Genomic DNA, 18564 nt, shown 5'->3' with positions numbered 1-18564 from the left:
AGATGTGATGGCAATCAGTGAATATTCCTTCAGATCTAGGAGGTGAGGAACCTATTGTAGTGAGTTTGAGTGTCCTGCAGCATAACAGAGAGGATGGTACAGCAGAAAGGGCAGGGAAGGAGGTTGGCTACAGGGTGATGATCCATGGAAAATGTCGAACAGTATGGGAGGTATATTACAGACTATTACTTATGTTATTAGACACTAAATAGTCACTTTGCTCTATAGAAAAGAACAGAAAAACAAAATACATGTAATAAGAAAACTTCAACTATGTGCAGTTTACAGCACACTGCAAAATGAGAAGAGAAGATCTGTTATTCTTATAGTCACAATTGAGAATAACTTTTGTTATACTTTAAATTTTTTGTTTCATTTTCTATCTTTATTCTTCTAATTTCACTGCTAATTTTTCTTCTATTTTTCTTAACGGAAATTGGGTGTAAGGGAAAGTAGAGGGAGAAGATGTTGCGCATTGTCAGAGCTACCCCCAATATCATTACAGAGAATACAGAACTCTACACAACAGTTAGATATTACTGATTAGCTTCTGGCTACTTCTTAAACCCTGATTTGTATGGTTAACTATCTAAGGTTATAACCACTAAGTATCCGGACTTTATCAAGGAATAGCCATAAACTAGACACTGTACCAGACATCTCACATGGCTATTATGTTTTTTTTTTGCTATGAATTTTAATGTACAGCTTTCAAATTGCTTTCAATTACTGTTAGAAAAAAAGATAAGAACAAATTAACATGTGAGAAAATTAATATCTCTATGTTTATCATAATAGCAGCCAGATATCATATTTTATAATGTAATAATACACATACGTTGTTTTCAGATTGAGGTCTTTAGGGCTTTAAATGTTCTGCAACTTAATTACCACCAGAACATCAGACTGATTTGTTGAAAGTATTAAATATATGTTAGGAAACAAAATTGTTAACTCTTAGTTGTAAGCATCTATTTCTTGGGAGTATAACATTTATATTGCATATTACATTATACTATGTAAATATTACATGATTTTTTTTCCCATAGGTAATACAAAGACAGTGTACACATGGCAAGGGTAAGAATAAAGTCCCCATGTCAACTCTGTCCCTTAGTCTTTCTTCCCAGGGGCAAACAGTTTCTCCTGAGACCTTCCAAAGAGATTCTATTCATTCTTAATCTGTATGTTTATGTACCTTTTATTTTCCATTTGTAGTCACCCCTCCTGAGGAACCACAATCTTGTCTCTCACCTGGTTTCTCATTCTGCCTCCTCTTGCATAGCAATCAGCTTGAGACTATTCTTCACTACTGTCCTAGTAATTCTCTTTACTCCTCTCCTGTGTTAGGATATCCTTCTTTCTGTATTTTATGTCTTCCTTTTTCTCATTTTACTCCTCATTGTTGTGGAGCACCATCTCCTGTGGTCTCCTGAGAAAGAGTATATTGGGAACTTCTGCTTTCTCATGCTTATAAGGAGTCTAGAGGTTCTCAGTGTATCCTAACAACAAGTGAAAAGTTGAACAAACTGAAAATCAACAACTCTTCTTAGATCCATCAGAAAAATGAGATCACAGGGCAAACTGCTCTCCTCAAAATTGCAGAGATAAAAAGGCAGATACAGAGAATCATGACTTACTGGAGCAAAATTCCATAAACAGAAATCACCATAGGAAGCAGAGCCAGGATAGGAAAACCTAAATCACAATTGATGAATTACAGCAGACCCAGTGAGGACAAGTCTGAGAGCTAAAAACTCCAGGGGGACCCAGTCATGGGGACACCTCCCACTTTTGTGAGTTTTATTTACAGGAGGTCAACCAGGTTCTCACAGTGAATAGCTGAGAAGAATCCCCTCCTGCTTCTGGCAGAGTAAGGGGAAAAGTAACCAATTTGAAATACTCTAGTACATTCTGTTCTTCTTAACAAGGCCTGCACTCCAGAGAATCTGTTTTACCAGAGCCTAAGCTGTTTTTTTGGAGCCTAACTTACCCAGGGGAAGGTATATACCCCATTCTAGTCCACTCTAGCTATCCTACCCCACCTAATGGTGGGGAACTGAGAGCACTTGTGAAGTTCGCAGTCTAGAGGCACAGACTCATGAATTGACCATGACCTAATCATAGGACTATAGAATGCTTCCCCTCCCCCAACAGCATGACCACATTACTAAAGGCCTATTTACTGCAGTTCTTTTTACCCAATACATCAAATATGGTTATCAAAAAAAAAAAAAAAAAACTGCAAGGCGCAATAGAAGATAAAAAACACAGTTTGGATAGACAGAGTAAGCATCAGAACCAGAGTCAGAAATGTTGGAATTATTGAACAGGGAATTTAAAACAAATATGATTGATGTACTAAGGGTTCCAACAGTTAAAGTAGACAGCATGCAAACAGATGAGCAGTGTAATCAGAAAGATGGAAAATCCACGAAAAAATTTAAAAAATGCTAGAGATCAAAAATATTGTTGGGCTCATTATTGGACTAGACACAGCTGAGGGAAGAATCTCTGAGCTTGAGAATGTCTCAATAGAACCTTCCAAAACTGAAAAGCAGAAAGAAAAAAAAGACTGGAAAGAAACAGAACAGAATTTCCAAAAACTATGGGACAACTACAAAAAGAATAACATACATATAATGGGAATACTAGAAAGAGAAGAAAGTGAGAAAGGAAGAGAATATTTGAAGCAATCATGACTGACAATTTTTTGAAATTAATGTCGGACACCAAACTACAGATCCAGGAAGCTCAGAGAATACCAAGCAGGATAAATACCAAATGAACTACACCTAGACATGTGATATTCAAACTGCAGAAAATCAAAGAGAAATAACCTTGAAGAAAGCCAGAGGAGATAAAACACCTTACTTTATAGAGGAGCAAAGAGGATAAGAATTATATCCAATTTCTCCTTAGAAATCATGCAAACAAGAAAAGAGTGGAGTAAAATTTTTGAAGTGTTGAGAGAAAAAAACCACCAACCTAGAATTCTCCACTCCTTAAAATTATCATCTAAAAGTAAAGGAGTAATAAAGACTTTCTCAGACAAACATTGAAGGAATTTGTTGCCAGTAGAACTGTCTTCCAAAAGTGTTAAAAGAAGTTCCTCAGAGAAAAGGAAAATGATAGAGAACAGAAACTCAGATTTACATAAAGAAAAGAAAAGCATTGGAAAATAAATAAGTGAAGGTAAAAGAAAAACCTATATTTTTCTTCTTAATTTACCTAACAGAATTGAATGACATCAATGACACAAGGGAAAGGAGGGAAGAATTAGGAATATTTTGTTATCATAAGGTACTTGCACTGCCTATGAAGTGGTATAGTGTTATTTGAAAGTGGACTTGGATAAGTGGTGACTGTATATTGCAAACTCTAGGGCAACCACTAAAAAAGTAAAAAAAAATGTATTGCTGACATACTAAGAAAGGAGGAAAAAGGAATTGTATGAAATGCTCAATTCAAATGACAAAAGGCAGAAAAAGAACAGAAACAAAAAATAAGGGCCACAAACAGAAAACAGTAACAAATATGGTAGATGTTAATCCAACTATATCAATGATCACTTTAAACATCAGTGGTCTAAATACACCAATTTAAAGGTAGAGATTGTCAGATGGGGTTAAAAAAGAAGACCCAACTCTGTTATCTACAAGGTATCCACTTTAAATAGAAAGACATAGATTAAAAATAAAGGGATGGAGAAAGATATACAAGGCTAATACTAATCAAAAGATGGGTGGGAGTAGTTATATTAATTTTAGACGGAGCAGACTTCAGAGAAAGTAATCAGGGATAAAGGGGGATATTACGTAAAGGAGTTATTTCTCCAAGAAGACATAATAATCCTTTATTATATATATTATTTATATATTGATTTATATGCATAACAACAGAGCTTTAAAGTACATGAGGCAAAAATGATAGCACTGCCGGGAGAAGTGGGTGAATCCACTACTAAGTTGGAGGCATCAACACCCTTCTATTAGAAATGGGCAGATCCAGTAGGCAGAAGAATCAGTAAGGACATAATTGAACTCAATGCCACCATCAATCAATCAACTACTGTATACAACAGTACCAAAGAACGTGTTCTTTGCAAGTTCACATGGAACATTCATCAAGATAGGTCAGGTTCTGGGCCATAAAACACAGCTTAACAAATTTAAAACAACATATAATGTTTTTATACATTATACATCTGCTCTCAGACCACAGTGGAATTAAACTGGAAATCAATAATAGGAAGATTAAAAAAATCCCCAAGTACTTCGAGATTAAATGGTGCATTTCTAAATAACACATCAGTCAAAGAATAAATCTCAAGAGAAATTAATAATATGTTGAACTAAACACAAACAAAAACACAACTTATCAAAATTTTGGGGTACAGCAAAAGCAATACTTAAAGGGAAATATATATCTTCTAATGTATATATTAGAAAAGAAAAAAGATCTAATCAGTAATCTAACATTCATATTAGGAAATTAGGAAAAGACAAATTAATTCCAAAGTAAGTAGAAGAAAAGTAATATTAGTGCAGAAATCAATGAAATGAAAAGCAGAAAATCAGTGGACAAAATCAGCAGAACTGAAAGCTAGTTCTCTGAAAAGATTAATAAAATCAATAAGCTACACTGAGAAGAAAAGAGAAAACACAAATTACTAATATCAGAAACAAAATGGGACATCTTTATAGAACCAATGCTTAATAAAGGAATAATATGAAGAATTCTCTGTCCTCAAATTTGATAACCTAGATGAAATGGACCAATTCCTTGAAAGACTCCATCTATCAAAACTCACACAGGAAGAGACAATCAGAATAGACCTAAATTTATTAAAGAAATTGAATCAATAGTTAATATTTTTCCAAAATAGAAAATGCCATGCCCAGATGGGTTCACCTGTGAATTCTAACAAACATTTAAGAAAGAAATTATACCAATTCTCTACAGTCTTTTCTAGGAGATAGAAGGAGAGGGAGGACTTGCTAACTCATTCTGATGCCAGCTTAATACCAAAATCAAAGCATTAAAAGGAAAGAAAACTAAGACCAATATCTTTCATGAACATAAGTGCAAATATCCTCAATAGAATATTAGCAGAAAGAATCTAACGTATATAAAAACTTATAGACTACAACTCACTACAACTGTAGAGTGGGATTTATCCCAGGTGTTTAAGACTAATTCAATTTTACAAAATCAATTCTTGCGATACATCACATCAACAGGCTAAAAACGGAAAATCAAGTGAACATGTCTATAGATGCAGAAAAATTATTTGAGAAAATCCAGCTCCCATTCATGAGAAAAACTCTCAGCAAACTAGGAATAGAGGGGAACTTCCTCAACTTGATAAAAACTGTCTACAAATAAACTACAGCTATCATCATGCTTAATGATGAGCAACTAGAAGCTTTTTTCCCACCAAGATCAGGAGCAAGGCAAGGAGATCCCCTCTCACCATTCCTTTTCAACATCATACTGGAATTCCTAGAAAATGAATAAGACAAGAGAAGGAAATAAGTATTTTGATTGGGAAGGACCTAAGAAAACTTTCTTTGTAGATGACATAATCATCTATGTAGAAAATCTGAAAGAACAGACAAAAAACTCCTGGAACTAATAAGTTATTGTAGAAAAGTTGCAGGATTCAAGGTTAATATAGAACAGTCTATCACTTTCCTATAGACCGGCAATGAACAGGTGGAATTTGAAATTAAAAATACAACCATTTGTATTAGTGCCCCCAAAAGGAAATGCTTGGTTAAAAGTCTAACAAAATATGTGTGAGATCTATATGAATAAAACTACAAAACTCTGATGAGCAAAATCAAACTCAATAAATGGAGAGAGATTCTGTGTTCATGGATGTGAAGACTCAATATTATCAGATGTCAGTTTTTCCCAATTTGATCTGTACACTGAATGCAATCCCAATCAAAAAACCCAGCAAGTTTTTTGTAGATATTGGTAAAATGTTTATTGCTAAACTTTTCTAAAGTTTATATGGGGAGGCAAAAGATCCAGAATTGCCCATGTAATATGAAGGAAAAGAACAAAGTTGGAAGACTTGACACCACTCAACTTCAAGGCTTCTTGTAAAACTATGGTGATCAAGACAGTGTGGTATTGGTGAAAGAACAGACAAATCACTCAATGGAACAAAATAGAGAGCCCAGAAGTAGACCCATGTAAATATAGTCAACTGGTTTTTGTCAAAGGAACAAAGCCAATACAATGGAACAGAGAGAGTCTTTTCAATAATTGGTGATGGGACAACCGGACATCTACATGCAAAAAAATGAATCTAGACACAGACTTTATATTCTTCACAAAAATTAACTCAAAATGGATCATAGACCTAAATGTAAAACACAGCTATAGAACTTTTAAAGATAACATTGGAGAAAACCTAGATGACCAGGGGTTGTGGTTACTTTTTAGGTACGATAACAAAGGCATGATCTATGAAAGAAAGAACTGATAAGCTGGACTTCATTAAAATTAAAAACTTCTGCTCTTCAAAACATGCTTTGAAGAGAATGAAAAGACAAGCCCCAATTTGGGGGAATATATTTGCAAAAGACATGTGATAAAGGACTGTTATCCAAAATATACAAAGAACTCCTAAAAATCAACAATAAGAAAATGAACAACTCAATTAATAAAATGGTAAAAGATCTGAGGAGACACTTCACCAAAGAAGATACACAGATGGTAAATAAGCATATGAAAATGTGCTTCACATCATATGCCACTAGGAAAACGCAAATTAAAACAACAATGAGATAGCACCACACATCTATCAGAGAGGTCAAAATCCAGAACACTGACAATACCTAATGATGGTGAGGATGTGGAGTAATAGGGATTCTCATTCATTGCTGGTGGGAATGCAAAATGGTACAGCCACTTTTGAAGACAGTTTGGCAGTTGCTTACAAAACTAAACATAGTCTTACCGTATGACCCAGCAATTGCACTTTTTCAATTTACTGACCCAGCAATTGCACTTCTTCAATTTACTGAAATGAGTTGAAAACTTATATCTACAGAAAAACATACCAACTTTTTTCATAATTGCCAAAACTTGGAAGCATCCAAGATGTCCCTTAGTAGGTGAATGCATACACAAATTGTGGTACATCCAGCTAATGGAATATTATTCACTGCTAAAAAGTGATCCATCAAGACATGAAAGATGTGGAGGAATCTTAAAAGCATATTACTGAGTGAAAGAAGGCAATCTGAATACGCTATGTACTGCATGATTCCAAGTATATTACATTCGGGAAAAGGCAAACCCATAGAGACAGAAAACAGTTTTTGTTGTTATTGGTGGTGTTTGTTTTTGAGGAAGATTAGCCCTGAGCTAACATCTGCCACCAATTCTCCTCTTTTTGCTGAGGAAGACTGGCCCTGTACTGAGATCCATGCCCATCTTCCTCTATTTTATATGTGAGACGCTGCCACAGCGTGGCTTGACAAGTGGCGTAGGTCCACACCCAGGATCTGAGCTGGCGAGCCCCGGGCCACTGAAGTGGAATGTGTGAACTTAATCACTGTGCCACCAGGCCAGCCCCCTTATCATACCCTTTTTTGTTCTTTCCTTCCCACTTTTCTTTTTTTTTCTTTAAATATTGGCCTATGTGATCAAGTCATCTGTTATCTTTTTCTCTCACATTTTCCATCCTTTGAGATATTATGCTGTCTTATTTTACGAGTATAAACACTTCATCTTTATCTTTTTTTTACTGCATAGTTTCCACTTCCTCCAAAATACCATACTTTTTTTTTCCTTTTTGGTCTTATCTTTCACGTTAGAGTCTCTCCTTGTGTTTCAGTTAAATGTGGGTTTTCTGCTCATGCTTGTGTTTGAAGTGATTGGACTTGGTGGGTTTTGTAAGTGGGGCTAGTCGGCTGTGAGCTTCATGAGCTTCACTGTAATGTGACTGGGCTAGACTGTGTATCCAGGGACCTCTGAAAACAGTGTCCTTAGGACTGCTGCCTGGGGAGAACATTGTTCCACTATTTTGGGCACCAAGTTTAGGGAGGCAGATGGTTATCAGCATCTGTGTGTGTGTATTTCTCATGTGATCAGTGATATCACTGTGACCCCCATCCTGGATAGTAGTAAATGTCATTTTGTACACTTACACATTGATTAACTTTCTTGATTAAAATCTACCATCTTGCTGGTGGTTTTCTATTTGTTCCACCTGTTCCTTGTTCTTTTTTGTTTTTCTGTTTGTCATTGTATTAATTTTGCCTTTTTTTTGATTGTATCTTACCACTATTGACTTCTTATTTTTAACTTAAAAAATGTTTGTTTAGTGATTGCCTGGACTTTAGAATGTATATCTTATCACAGTCACCTTCAAATAATATTACACCACTTTATGAGCACCCAGTAGCAGGTTGCTGAAGAGGAGGCTGCAAATGGGTGTAAATTCTGTAAATCCTGTTGTGACTGAGGCTCTAAGAGGTTCTATATTCGCCCAGTAGCCTCCACTCAGTATTTAGCAGTTTCTTGAAATTTGTAGCTGATTTCGTCTTACCTGCCTATGCAACGCCCAGTGTTTCTTTCTTTTATGTTCTGCCACAGGTGAGCTGGTGGTGGCATCCTCTTTCTCCTTGCGGGGAGGGGTGCTTTTCCTTAGATTTAAGGCTATTTTGTCATCTGGTGACCTCAACTTCGATGGGTTCAAGAAAAAGTGGTGCTTTTGTAGTTTATCTGCCTTATCTTTTGTTCAGAAATGAGCATCATTTTTTTCTCAGCTTTCTATATCCCAGACAAAAGTAGAAATCCATCATCAATGTTCTTGAGAAACAGAAATTCGGAATTTTTTGGTAAGCATGGATTTCTTGAATTCATTGTGAAAGCAAGGTTCTATTGCAAAAAAATTACCCCAAATCCTATAAGTCGTGGTAATATTGGTCTATACAATGAATGACAAATTCAGACTACTCTTTTTTCCATGATTGCTCAGCCTCTATTTCTGGTGTATATTTCATATATATACCTGACCTACAACTTTTCAGGTTTCCTATTGACCCTGGTGACTGGGATGATAAAGGCTTCATGTAATTTGTAGGCTGTTGCTATGTTGGCTAGTACATCGCATGGCTGGCAGGAGCACAGCATCAAGTTATTCTCTCGCCACCACCCAAGATGGGAAAGAAGTAGCTCTTCCTATGGGCTCCTCTGAGTATGTACTTTGTGAGCATTTTTAAGGCTGTTCAAGAATATATTTTTTTTAACTTTTTTTTTTTTTAAAGATTGGCACCTGGGCTATCAACTGTTGCCAATCTTTTTTTTTTTTTCTGCTTTATCTCCCCAAACTGCCCCTGTACACAGCTGCACATCTTAGTTGCAGGTCCTTCTAGTTGTGGGATGTGGGAGGCCTCCTCAACGTGGCCTGACGAGCGGTGCCATGTCCGCGCCCAGGATCCGAACCCTGGGCCGCCACAGTGGAGTGCGTGAACTTAACCAAGCCGACCCCGACCAAGAATATTTTTGATATCGTGCTTTGGAAAGAGTCAGGAAAAGGGTTGTTACTAGCAATCTTTGGTATTTAACCTTGTGTTAAAGAGAGAACTCTGTTCACTGTACGTACATCTCACATACTAGCAGATGAGACTGTGAAGATGCTGGAAGTACCAAGTGGAGGTTTACCAAAATTCATCTTAACTTGTTTAAATGTGACCACTGCTGATAATACTATGTTAAAAATGAAAATACATAGGAAATATGTCATGTTATGGAGTATATCAGAATAGAAAATTTAAACTGAGACTGTTTTGGTTGATTTGGGAAACTGTGTATATTTGACCATTATATTTTCTTGTCCATTAATTTCACAAACCGTTGATAAAGGGTGGTAAATGGCATATTCATATTCATTGCTTTCCTGAAGTACTTTTTATATGGATATGCTCTTTCTAAAATGAGAATCTTCCAGATGTCTGACACCTCTGTAACTTCCTATGGCACCTTTTGCCTTAAAGACATATCTCTCTCCTCCAGTTTTATTCAGTATTTAAAGAGGAGATCAGAGACCTTTTCCTCTGATAGGCTTTCCCTGGTGCACTCACACAGTGTTAAATATTTTATCCCTCGACTACTTCTGGATATGCTTCTAGTGCTTCATCCATCACATTCTGTTGCAAAATATTTGCTGTAGATCAGCCTCCCCTTCTAGGCCTGAGTTACCGGAGGAAATAATACGTGACTATTTAAATTTATATGCAGGTACTTAATACAAAGCTTAGACATGATAAGTCCTCAGTATTATTCAGCTAAATTATATTACATTCATTATTGTGGTGGTTCTGCTTAAAATGCTTGTATTTTACTAGATCTAGGGGAGGCCTTTACATTTTTTTCTCACAATGAAAGGATGAACTGTTTTTATGTTCAGAATCTAAATATCCTTTTAAAAAAGGATATATTGATATTTTAAATATTAAAATGGAGAGCTGTGATCTGCAAATATCTTGATGCAAATATAAGATGGGGGATTTGGGTTTTTATGGATACATATATTTCTTAAATTCAAGTTCTGATACGGTGAGCCTCACCCATGCCTTCAGGCATTTTAGAAACACGTTTAGAAATGTGGTTTGTGAGCAAAGGAAATAAAGTATTATATTTAATCTGACACCTGAAACTATTGAGGAAGTTCAAAACTCTTATGACCGCAACATTTCTATTTTCTATTTGTTTTGTTTGGCTTTTAGGGCATAGGGAAAATTGTTCTATGACTTGATTAATCAGTAGCTGATTAAAGAGTTTATGAGTTCTCTGGCCCCTTTTCTGTATGCAATTGATTATGAAATAAAAGGTTTAATTTTAATTAAAATTCTATTTTAGTTTAACTCTTTTTTTTTTTTTACCTAGTGTAGTGACTATGACTTGGAATTTGGAACTGAGTGTTTGCAATTGGCTCTAAAATACTGTCACACGAAAGCCAAACTTGTGGAAGGATCGCCTGATCTGTGGAAGGTAAGGAAGTTGGCACTTTGCTCTGGGTCTCATCTGTGCTTATCTGTCGTGTTTTTTTTTAGGCGGGGGAAGATTAGCCTTGAGCTAACTACTGCCAATCCTCCTCTTTTTGCTGAGGAAAACTGGCCCTGAGCTAACATCTGTGCCCATCTTCCTCTACTTTTTATATGTGGGATGCCTGCCACAGCATGGCTTTTTGCCAGGCAGTGCCGTGTCTGCACCTGGGATCCAAACTGGTGAACCCTAGGCCGCCGAGAAGCGGAACGTATACACTGAACTGCTGCGCCACTGGGCTGGCCCCTTATCTGTCATTTCTAAAGACACACTCTGCAAGTACAAGCACTTCCCAGGAGCTTTAGAAAATGGGGAAGTAGTATAAAAATACTTGGTTTCATACTGAAACAATGAATATTTCTAAGGAAAACGTGTGTGTGTGTGTGTGCGTGCATACATTAAAGGAATTAACAATCTCATTGGGTCTTCTGAGCCATCAAAGTATAGCATCCTTTCTATTGCTTGGTTTCAAGAAAATTCGCTTTGTGATAATTTATTCAAACAAATTCCATTTTAGCCAGTAAGATTGTTTTATTCACCTTATTTCCCCCTTGTTATCTGTATATATCCTTTTACTTGGTTGCCTTATCCTCAATGGGATTGAGGATAAAACTCTGCTTCCCACAATAGCAACATTTCCTTCAAGCCCTTGGGGTGGTGGCTCCAACTTGACTGGGTTGCCACAGTTCCGACTCAGTGCAGTGGAAGTCTGGACCCACTTGCTGCCCCCCATGAGGGATTGGACTCTTTCCTATGGCAGCTCTTCTAATGGCAAACTTCTCCCTTTTGGAGGAAATGTAGTAGTTGTAGCACTATCATACTACAGCTTCCTGTTGAGGCAGGGGTGTTTTACAGGGTGACCTCCCTCTGTTTTGTTAGGTAGATATGTGTTGAATTAAACAGTATATTCTTTTTTTTTTTTTTTAAAGATTGGCACCTGGGCTAACAACTGTTGCCAATCTTCCTTTTTTTTTTTAAGGATTGGCACCTGGGCTATCAACTGTTGCCAATTTTTTTTTTTTCCTGCTTTATCTCCCCAACCCCCCCCAGTACACAGTTGTATATCTTAGTTGCAGGTCCTTCTAGTTGTGGGATGTGGGAGGCCTCCTCAACGTGGCCTGACGAGCGGTGCCATGTCCGCGCCCAGGATCCGAACCCTGGGCCGCAGCAGCGGAGTGCGTAAACTTAACCACTCGGCCATGGAGCCGGCCCGAGAACAGTATATTCTGAAATAGAATTGTAGAGCCACTTCATAATTTTGAAATCAGTATTGCTGCTTTTGAAATTTTGGATGAAATCTATAAAGCACCCACCTAAATCTGATTAGTAAAGATTCATCTTAACTCTAAGATTATTTGGATCCAAAAGCATATTTCCTCATTGACTTTAACACAAAACAGAAAGCCCTATGAGTTGGTTAGGTATTTTACATAGTAACATGATGGGCCTTGCTGCATGCTAGGATCAGCTCACACATATTTAAAGTGAGTTCTAAGATTCCAAAACATTGATATGCCTGGATTATTGCCTGGTGGAGAAAATTTATGCAGTATTATTGCTCTTTTAAGGATATCCAAATGTCATCAACCCAGCAGGCAAACATTTTATTCATTCTGTTTATCCTTTTCTATATGTGGCTCAGGTGGTGATATGCATATTAATTGTGAGGATTTTGGTAATGAGCAGTTAGGTATTTTGTTAAAGATTCTGACCCACATGTCTGTAGAGCCCCCTTTGTCTATCTGTTAGATGTAATTTGCAGGCTATGTAAAAAAAGGGGAAACTCTGAGACCATTTATTGCTGCTAACATGTCAACACTCTCTGGCCTCCTTGTTGACATCTTAGGGTGTGTGATTATCTACCTCTTGTGGGTATTCTGAGCCGCCTTCAAACTTGTAAAGCACGCTGAGGTCTTCAGGTGAAAGGAAAGCAGCACTCCACTCCATCTTCACAAATTTATTTCAGTATTTTTTTGGTGAAATCTCATGTTTCACTGCTTCCTCCAGCAACACAGTGTCAGTCCTCCCACCTTGGTACTCTGCCTCCCTTTTTTGTGCAATGAATGTCAGTACACTGAGGCAGTGATTGGCCTTTCCAAGTGCTTCTTTTTGTTCCTCTGCTGAGTCATTTCATATAGGCTGTTGTGGGTTGAATTGTGTCCCCCCAAAAAAGAGATATGTTCAGGTCCTAACCCCTGGCACCTATGAATGTGACCTTTTTTGAAAAGAGAGTCTTTGCAGATCTAATCAAGATCATCTAATTAAGATGAAGTCATCCTGGCATAGAGTAGACCCTAAATCCAACATAGAAGAATAGGAGATGAGATACAGACACAGATAAAGGGAGAATGCCAATCAGGATGCAGGCAGAGTATGGAGTGACGTATCTGCAAGCAAAGGAAGCCCAAGGATGACTACAACCACATAAAACTAGGAAGAGGCTGAGAAAAAGTTTTCCCTGAAGCCTTCAGAGGGGCTCATGGTCCTGCCCATACCTGGATTTCAGACTTCTAGCCTCCAGGACTGTGAGAGAGAAATTTCTGTTGTTTTAAGCCGCCAGTTCGTGGCACTTTGTTGTAGCAGCCCTAGGAAAGTAATACACATGCCAAAGGTGACACCCTCTTAGGCCCAGAGGGATCATCTTCATAGTATCACTTTCCAAACTGGGAGGGAGGCCGGAAGGCCCACTCCTATGAATGATGTTTGAATAATGATGTTCCTCAATGGGATCTCGGATGCTAAGAGGGCATGTAGTGCAATGGACTGGGCAAGAAGTCTCAAATGGCAGTGATGAGGTCTTAATTAGGTACCACATTTCTTCTGTTAATTGAGGTGAAATTATTTTGAGTGCAAGTATTGTAGTTGTTTCAGGCTCCCTATTTCCTCCTCCTGCCTTCTGTCTCTTGTCATCCTCCACCTTTTTCTTTTTTGATCTTCTTTACATTTTCCTAGATGTTGATTTAGCCTCTTTTGATGACATTGTATGAGTTGTCTTTAGTGTAGCTTCTAATATAATTAACTTTGTGGTCTTATCATTTATTTCACTTGCTGTTTAAATCAAAGCAATGGAATCTGCACTTTGAAGTTAGTCTTCTAATTCTATGCCAATTCCAAATATGCTACCATTTTTAAAAATTTGAATATTGAAAAATAATTTAGTATAATTATGCTAAAACTGATACTAAACTCAGGTGGAAGGACCAAGTAGCTGGAACATGATTGAGAGATATGATGCAATGAAAAATGCATTTCAAGAGGCATTTCAGGGGCCGGCTCCGTGGCCGAGTGGTTAAGTTTGCGTGCTCCACTGCGGCGGCCCAGGGTTCGGATCCTGGGCGCGGACATGGTACTGCTCGTCAGGCCACGTTGAGGCAGCGTCCCATATCCCACAACTAGAAGGACCTGTGACTAAGATGTGCAACTGTGTACAGGGGCAGTTTGGGGAGAAAAAGCAGAAAAACAAAAAGAAAAGATTGGTAACAGTTGATAGCCCAGGTGCCAATCCTTAAGAAAAAAAAAAAGAGGAAGATTGGCAACAGTTGTTAGCCCAGGTGCCAATCTAAAAAAAAAAAAAGAGGCATTTCACTACCATAAAACTGTAAGACAGGAGAGAATTCTGAGCCAGGATGCCTTCCCCTACCCCTCAATAGTCAGAGTTCACCACCGTAGTGGTGTGAGGAATGCCTAGAAATTTCTCATTATTGCATGTAGGACTATTATTTCAATTGCCACCAGAAATCCCAGGAGGGTTATTATTTTTTTTTTACCTACTTTTTTCTTTTTTGTAGAAGTAAATGCAAAAAGTAAACATTCAGAGTTGATGCCAGCTTTCCTACAGTAGCTCCTCTGTGTCCTGGAAAAAACATCAATTCTTTTCAAATCACCATGCAGGATAGAGGACATCTCCATGAATGACTAACTCCCCCCCACCCCCCACTCCCGCCCCGACTCTCCTCTAGAGTGACCAACCACAAAGAGGACAGGACTGACTCTGGTAATGGGGATTGACTCTCATGCCTTCTCTGAGGAGTTGTGCTTTGCCAGACCTTAATGAACACACTCTTATTTTGGTGGAATTTCATGTAGTCTACATAAGAACTTCCATTCCTTTAATTTATGTTGTACTGTAGTTTTGTGCCAATATACTGAAACACTTGGTCACTTACTGCACTATGCAGACCTAATTGAATAGACTTCGTTTCTAAATGTTAAAACCATTCTTAAAGCATAAAAAAATTTATAACCATAAATTTTAAAACTATAAAGTTATAACCATAAGCCAAAATTTATAATTCTTATTGAAGAAATCCAACAACTGTGTTCCATTGTCTGAAAGAGCTTCTTTAGAAGGAGTTTCTGAAGTGTTTGAGTCATCACAATATTATTGGAATGACTGACTTTTGAGGATTTCTTTTGATGGGAACTACATTTTTGAAGATCCAAGTGTTCTAGCATCTTTGTTAAAAACAAAAGACACAAAATATTCTCACTTTTTGCTTTTTAACCTCAAAAATACAATGTGGTTACATTGTTTCTTTTTAGAGGTTTTCATCTAGTTATCCAGTCTGGAGGAAAGAATATTTTCTGGGTAGACGTAATGGATGAAATGGAAATAAATATAATAAATGTCCCCCAAATATAAATTTTTATTTAATAAACATTCTATATCTTTAAAATTTAAGATCTTCTGACTTTCTTCTCATTATTGGAGTTACATATTCATTTTTCTATGAGGTAAAAGATGAGAGAACATTAAGTGTAGTCTAACTTATGTAAGATGGTGACAACTAGACTTTTCTCTGAAAAGTCTGTCTAATTTACTATATTAAGTGTCACCACAGATAGAGCAACACAAAATAGGGGTCATAGTGTCCCTTGGAAGTCACCTTGAGGTAGCTGAGAGAGCTCTAGTCTAGAAGTGAGAAGATGACTACCTCTGTGGCTCTCAACTTCAGGTTGCTCTTCTATTGAATATACATTTACGTATACATACATATATATATATTTTTTTTGATACACATTTTTCTCAGATGAAATGTTTTATAGAAGCACAGTCAAACAAAACAGACAAAAACTGAGCTTAACCAGGTGAGCAGCAGATGTGGGGCCCAGAGCCTCAGCTGCATGGTGCGCCTCCATCGGTCTTCAGGTGGCCCGTGAGCCTCTAATGAACACAGTGTGAAATTTCTTCCATCACTACAGGGTTGATTTTTTTTTTAGGTAACTATTTTCCATGATAAGGTATTGTGCAAGGTCAAAGGAAAACTACAAATCATGCTGACAGAAGAAAATCAAAACTGCTTATTAAATTTTTTAAAATTAAAAATAAGGAAAGGCCAACTCATATTACTGTAAAAGTTTGATGGAAAAAAATAACTCATTATCTCAGAATTACAACATTTTCAAGTACTATTCCCTTTGAAGTATGTTAGCTGTTTTATTTAAAATAAGATAAGGCTATTTTTAAACACAGTACTTTACAAGTTTGTCACAAATATTTTGTAGTTTATCTTCACTAAATCAGTGTTGAGAAGTGTAGTTGAGGTATTCACTAAGGCTGTATGTAGAAGATATTAATAAAAATCAAAAAAGCTTTAATATGTGTATAGTGGGTATCCCCAGCCTACAAGAAAAAGTATGCAAAAGAAATTCTTGTTTATACAATTATTTAGTATGAGTGGAGAAAGGACCTGTAGGTAATAAAAACATATATTTTATTTATAAGACTGACTCCATTGCAAAAATGTTAGCCTTGCAAGTGTGCTAGATAAAGCATTTTAGTATTTGAGACCAATTTTTCTTTAACTTGAAAAACCCATCAAGATCTATTTGAAAAAAAGGAAGATATTTACACAATTATTCCATTTTAATTTAGAATGCAGTTTTACCCCTCAAAGCAGGAAGGAATAAAAAATGCATTATGGTAATGAGGCATCTTCCCATTAATTTCTCCCCCGAGTTTACCCCACACAGCAGACAATTATTATTGAAAACAAGGAGTCTCATTTAAATTGCAAATATTGAGGCCTGATTTCAGATATCTAGTTAACTTTGTATTTTCAAGAAAATAAAAGAAAAACTTATTCAATTCTTATAAGAAAAATTTCTTCACCAAAATGTAGTCTCCACAGGGTGAGTTCTTTTGTTTTTGTTTGTGTTTTTTTGAGGAAGATTAGCCCTGAGCTAACATCCACTGCCAGTTCTCCTCTTTTTGCTGAGGAAGATTGGCCCTGAGCTAATATCCATACCCATCTTCCTCTATTTTATATGTGGGATGTCTCCACGGCATGGCTTGATAAGTGGTGCGTGGGTCCATGCCTGGGATCTAGACCAGAGAACCCCGGGCTGCTGAAGCAGAGCGCATGAACTTAACTGCTGTGCCACTGGGCTGGCCCCTCCACAGGTTGAGTTTTGCTCACTCTTTTCATTGCTCTATTCCCAGCACTTAGAACAGGACCTAGAACATAGTGGTTATTTGATACATATTTGTTGAATGAATGAATGAGATCAATGCATTCTTTAATTTGGTAAAATTCGTAGCATGAACCTGTTTTCTATTTTTTTTTCCAGATAATAGAATTGTGTTGAGGATCAGTAACTGTAGTCCTAATTTTGGTTGGCATGTGCTTGTTTTAGAGATAATGCAGCCATGTCACATTTGATTTTCAAACAGATTGCTTGAATGCTTGAGTGACTTCCCAGCTGTCTTACAAATTAGCTGCTACTTTGATTCTGGATTGTAGGGTATAGTTTTGGACCAGGATTTACCTGCCAGAGAAAGGCATAGCAGGGGAATCTGTTTTGGGTAGAAATGCCTGAACCACTTGAGCTGAACCAAGTTTCTCTGCAAGTTTAGTTATGAGATAAGCTGGAGGAAAAAAAGCCCAAATTATAGGTGCAGAAAAGTATTAATTTCGAGAGTATTTCTCAAAGTGGACTTTTAGACTATTTCTATAGTAATCATCTGGGCACTTGAATGATGAGCTCTTAAGACCCTAGAGAACTTACTTGTATAGTTCATTATTTATTGTATTTTCCCACTGCTCTGAGATATAGGAGAACTAATTCTGCAGTGCAATGCACCTGACACGCTCTGCACCTGAGCTCATTGGCTGTGGTCTGGGAAATATCTGCCATAGGACCATGGGAGGTTATATTACAAGGAACAGGTTATAAACACAAGGAGACCGTATGTTCTTAGGGAAAGATCATGGTTGTTTGTATGTATATGGTGGTACCCTCTAGGCTCTTGGTATCAGAGCCATGTGTTAATAAAAAATTTACATGGTGGACCTTGTCTGGGTGAATACAGATATATTCATTTCAGAGAGAAGTCCCTCTTAATGTGAATTGACTTTTGAGAATGATCTCATTTCAACTAAAAATGCAATTTGGTGATTTTTGTTATGCATACTTTTGCTTCCTTCCCTACAACGTAAAAGCTTATTATTAGATAGTATTGCTAATACTCTTATTTAAACACCACGTTAT

General features: G+C 37.1%; 1 protein-coding gene across 5 annotated transcripts in view; it reads left to right on the top strand.

The window, feature by feature from the left end:
- Positions 1–18564, top strand: part of CRPPA (CDP-L-ribitol pyrophosphorylase A) — a 282773-nt gene that overhangs the window by 72599 nt on the left and 191610 nt on the right. For all 5 annotated transcript variants that reach the window (XR_002807444.2, XM_023639317.2, XM_023639320.2 and 2 more), the window contains exon 4: positions 10915–11019. Coding sequence is in view for 4 of the 5 variants with exons in the window: in XM_023639317.2 (XP_023495085.1) it covers positions 10915–11019 (105 nt within the window). In the remaining variant the exon portion in view is untranslated. The remainder of the gene's footprint in view (positions 1–10914; positions 11020–18564) is intronic.

This window comes from Equus caballus, chromosome 4 (assembly GCF_041296265.1).
Source record: "Equus caballus isolate H_3958 breed thoroughbred chromosome 4, TB-T2T, whole genome shotgun sequence".
NCBI classification, from domain to species: Eukaryota; Metazoa; Chordata; class Mammalia; order Perissodactyla; family Equidae; genus Equus; species Equus caballus.
This window is presented reverse-complemented; position numbering and strand designations above follow the sequence as displayed.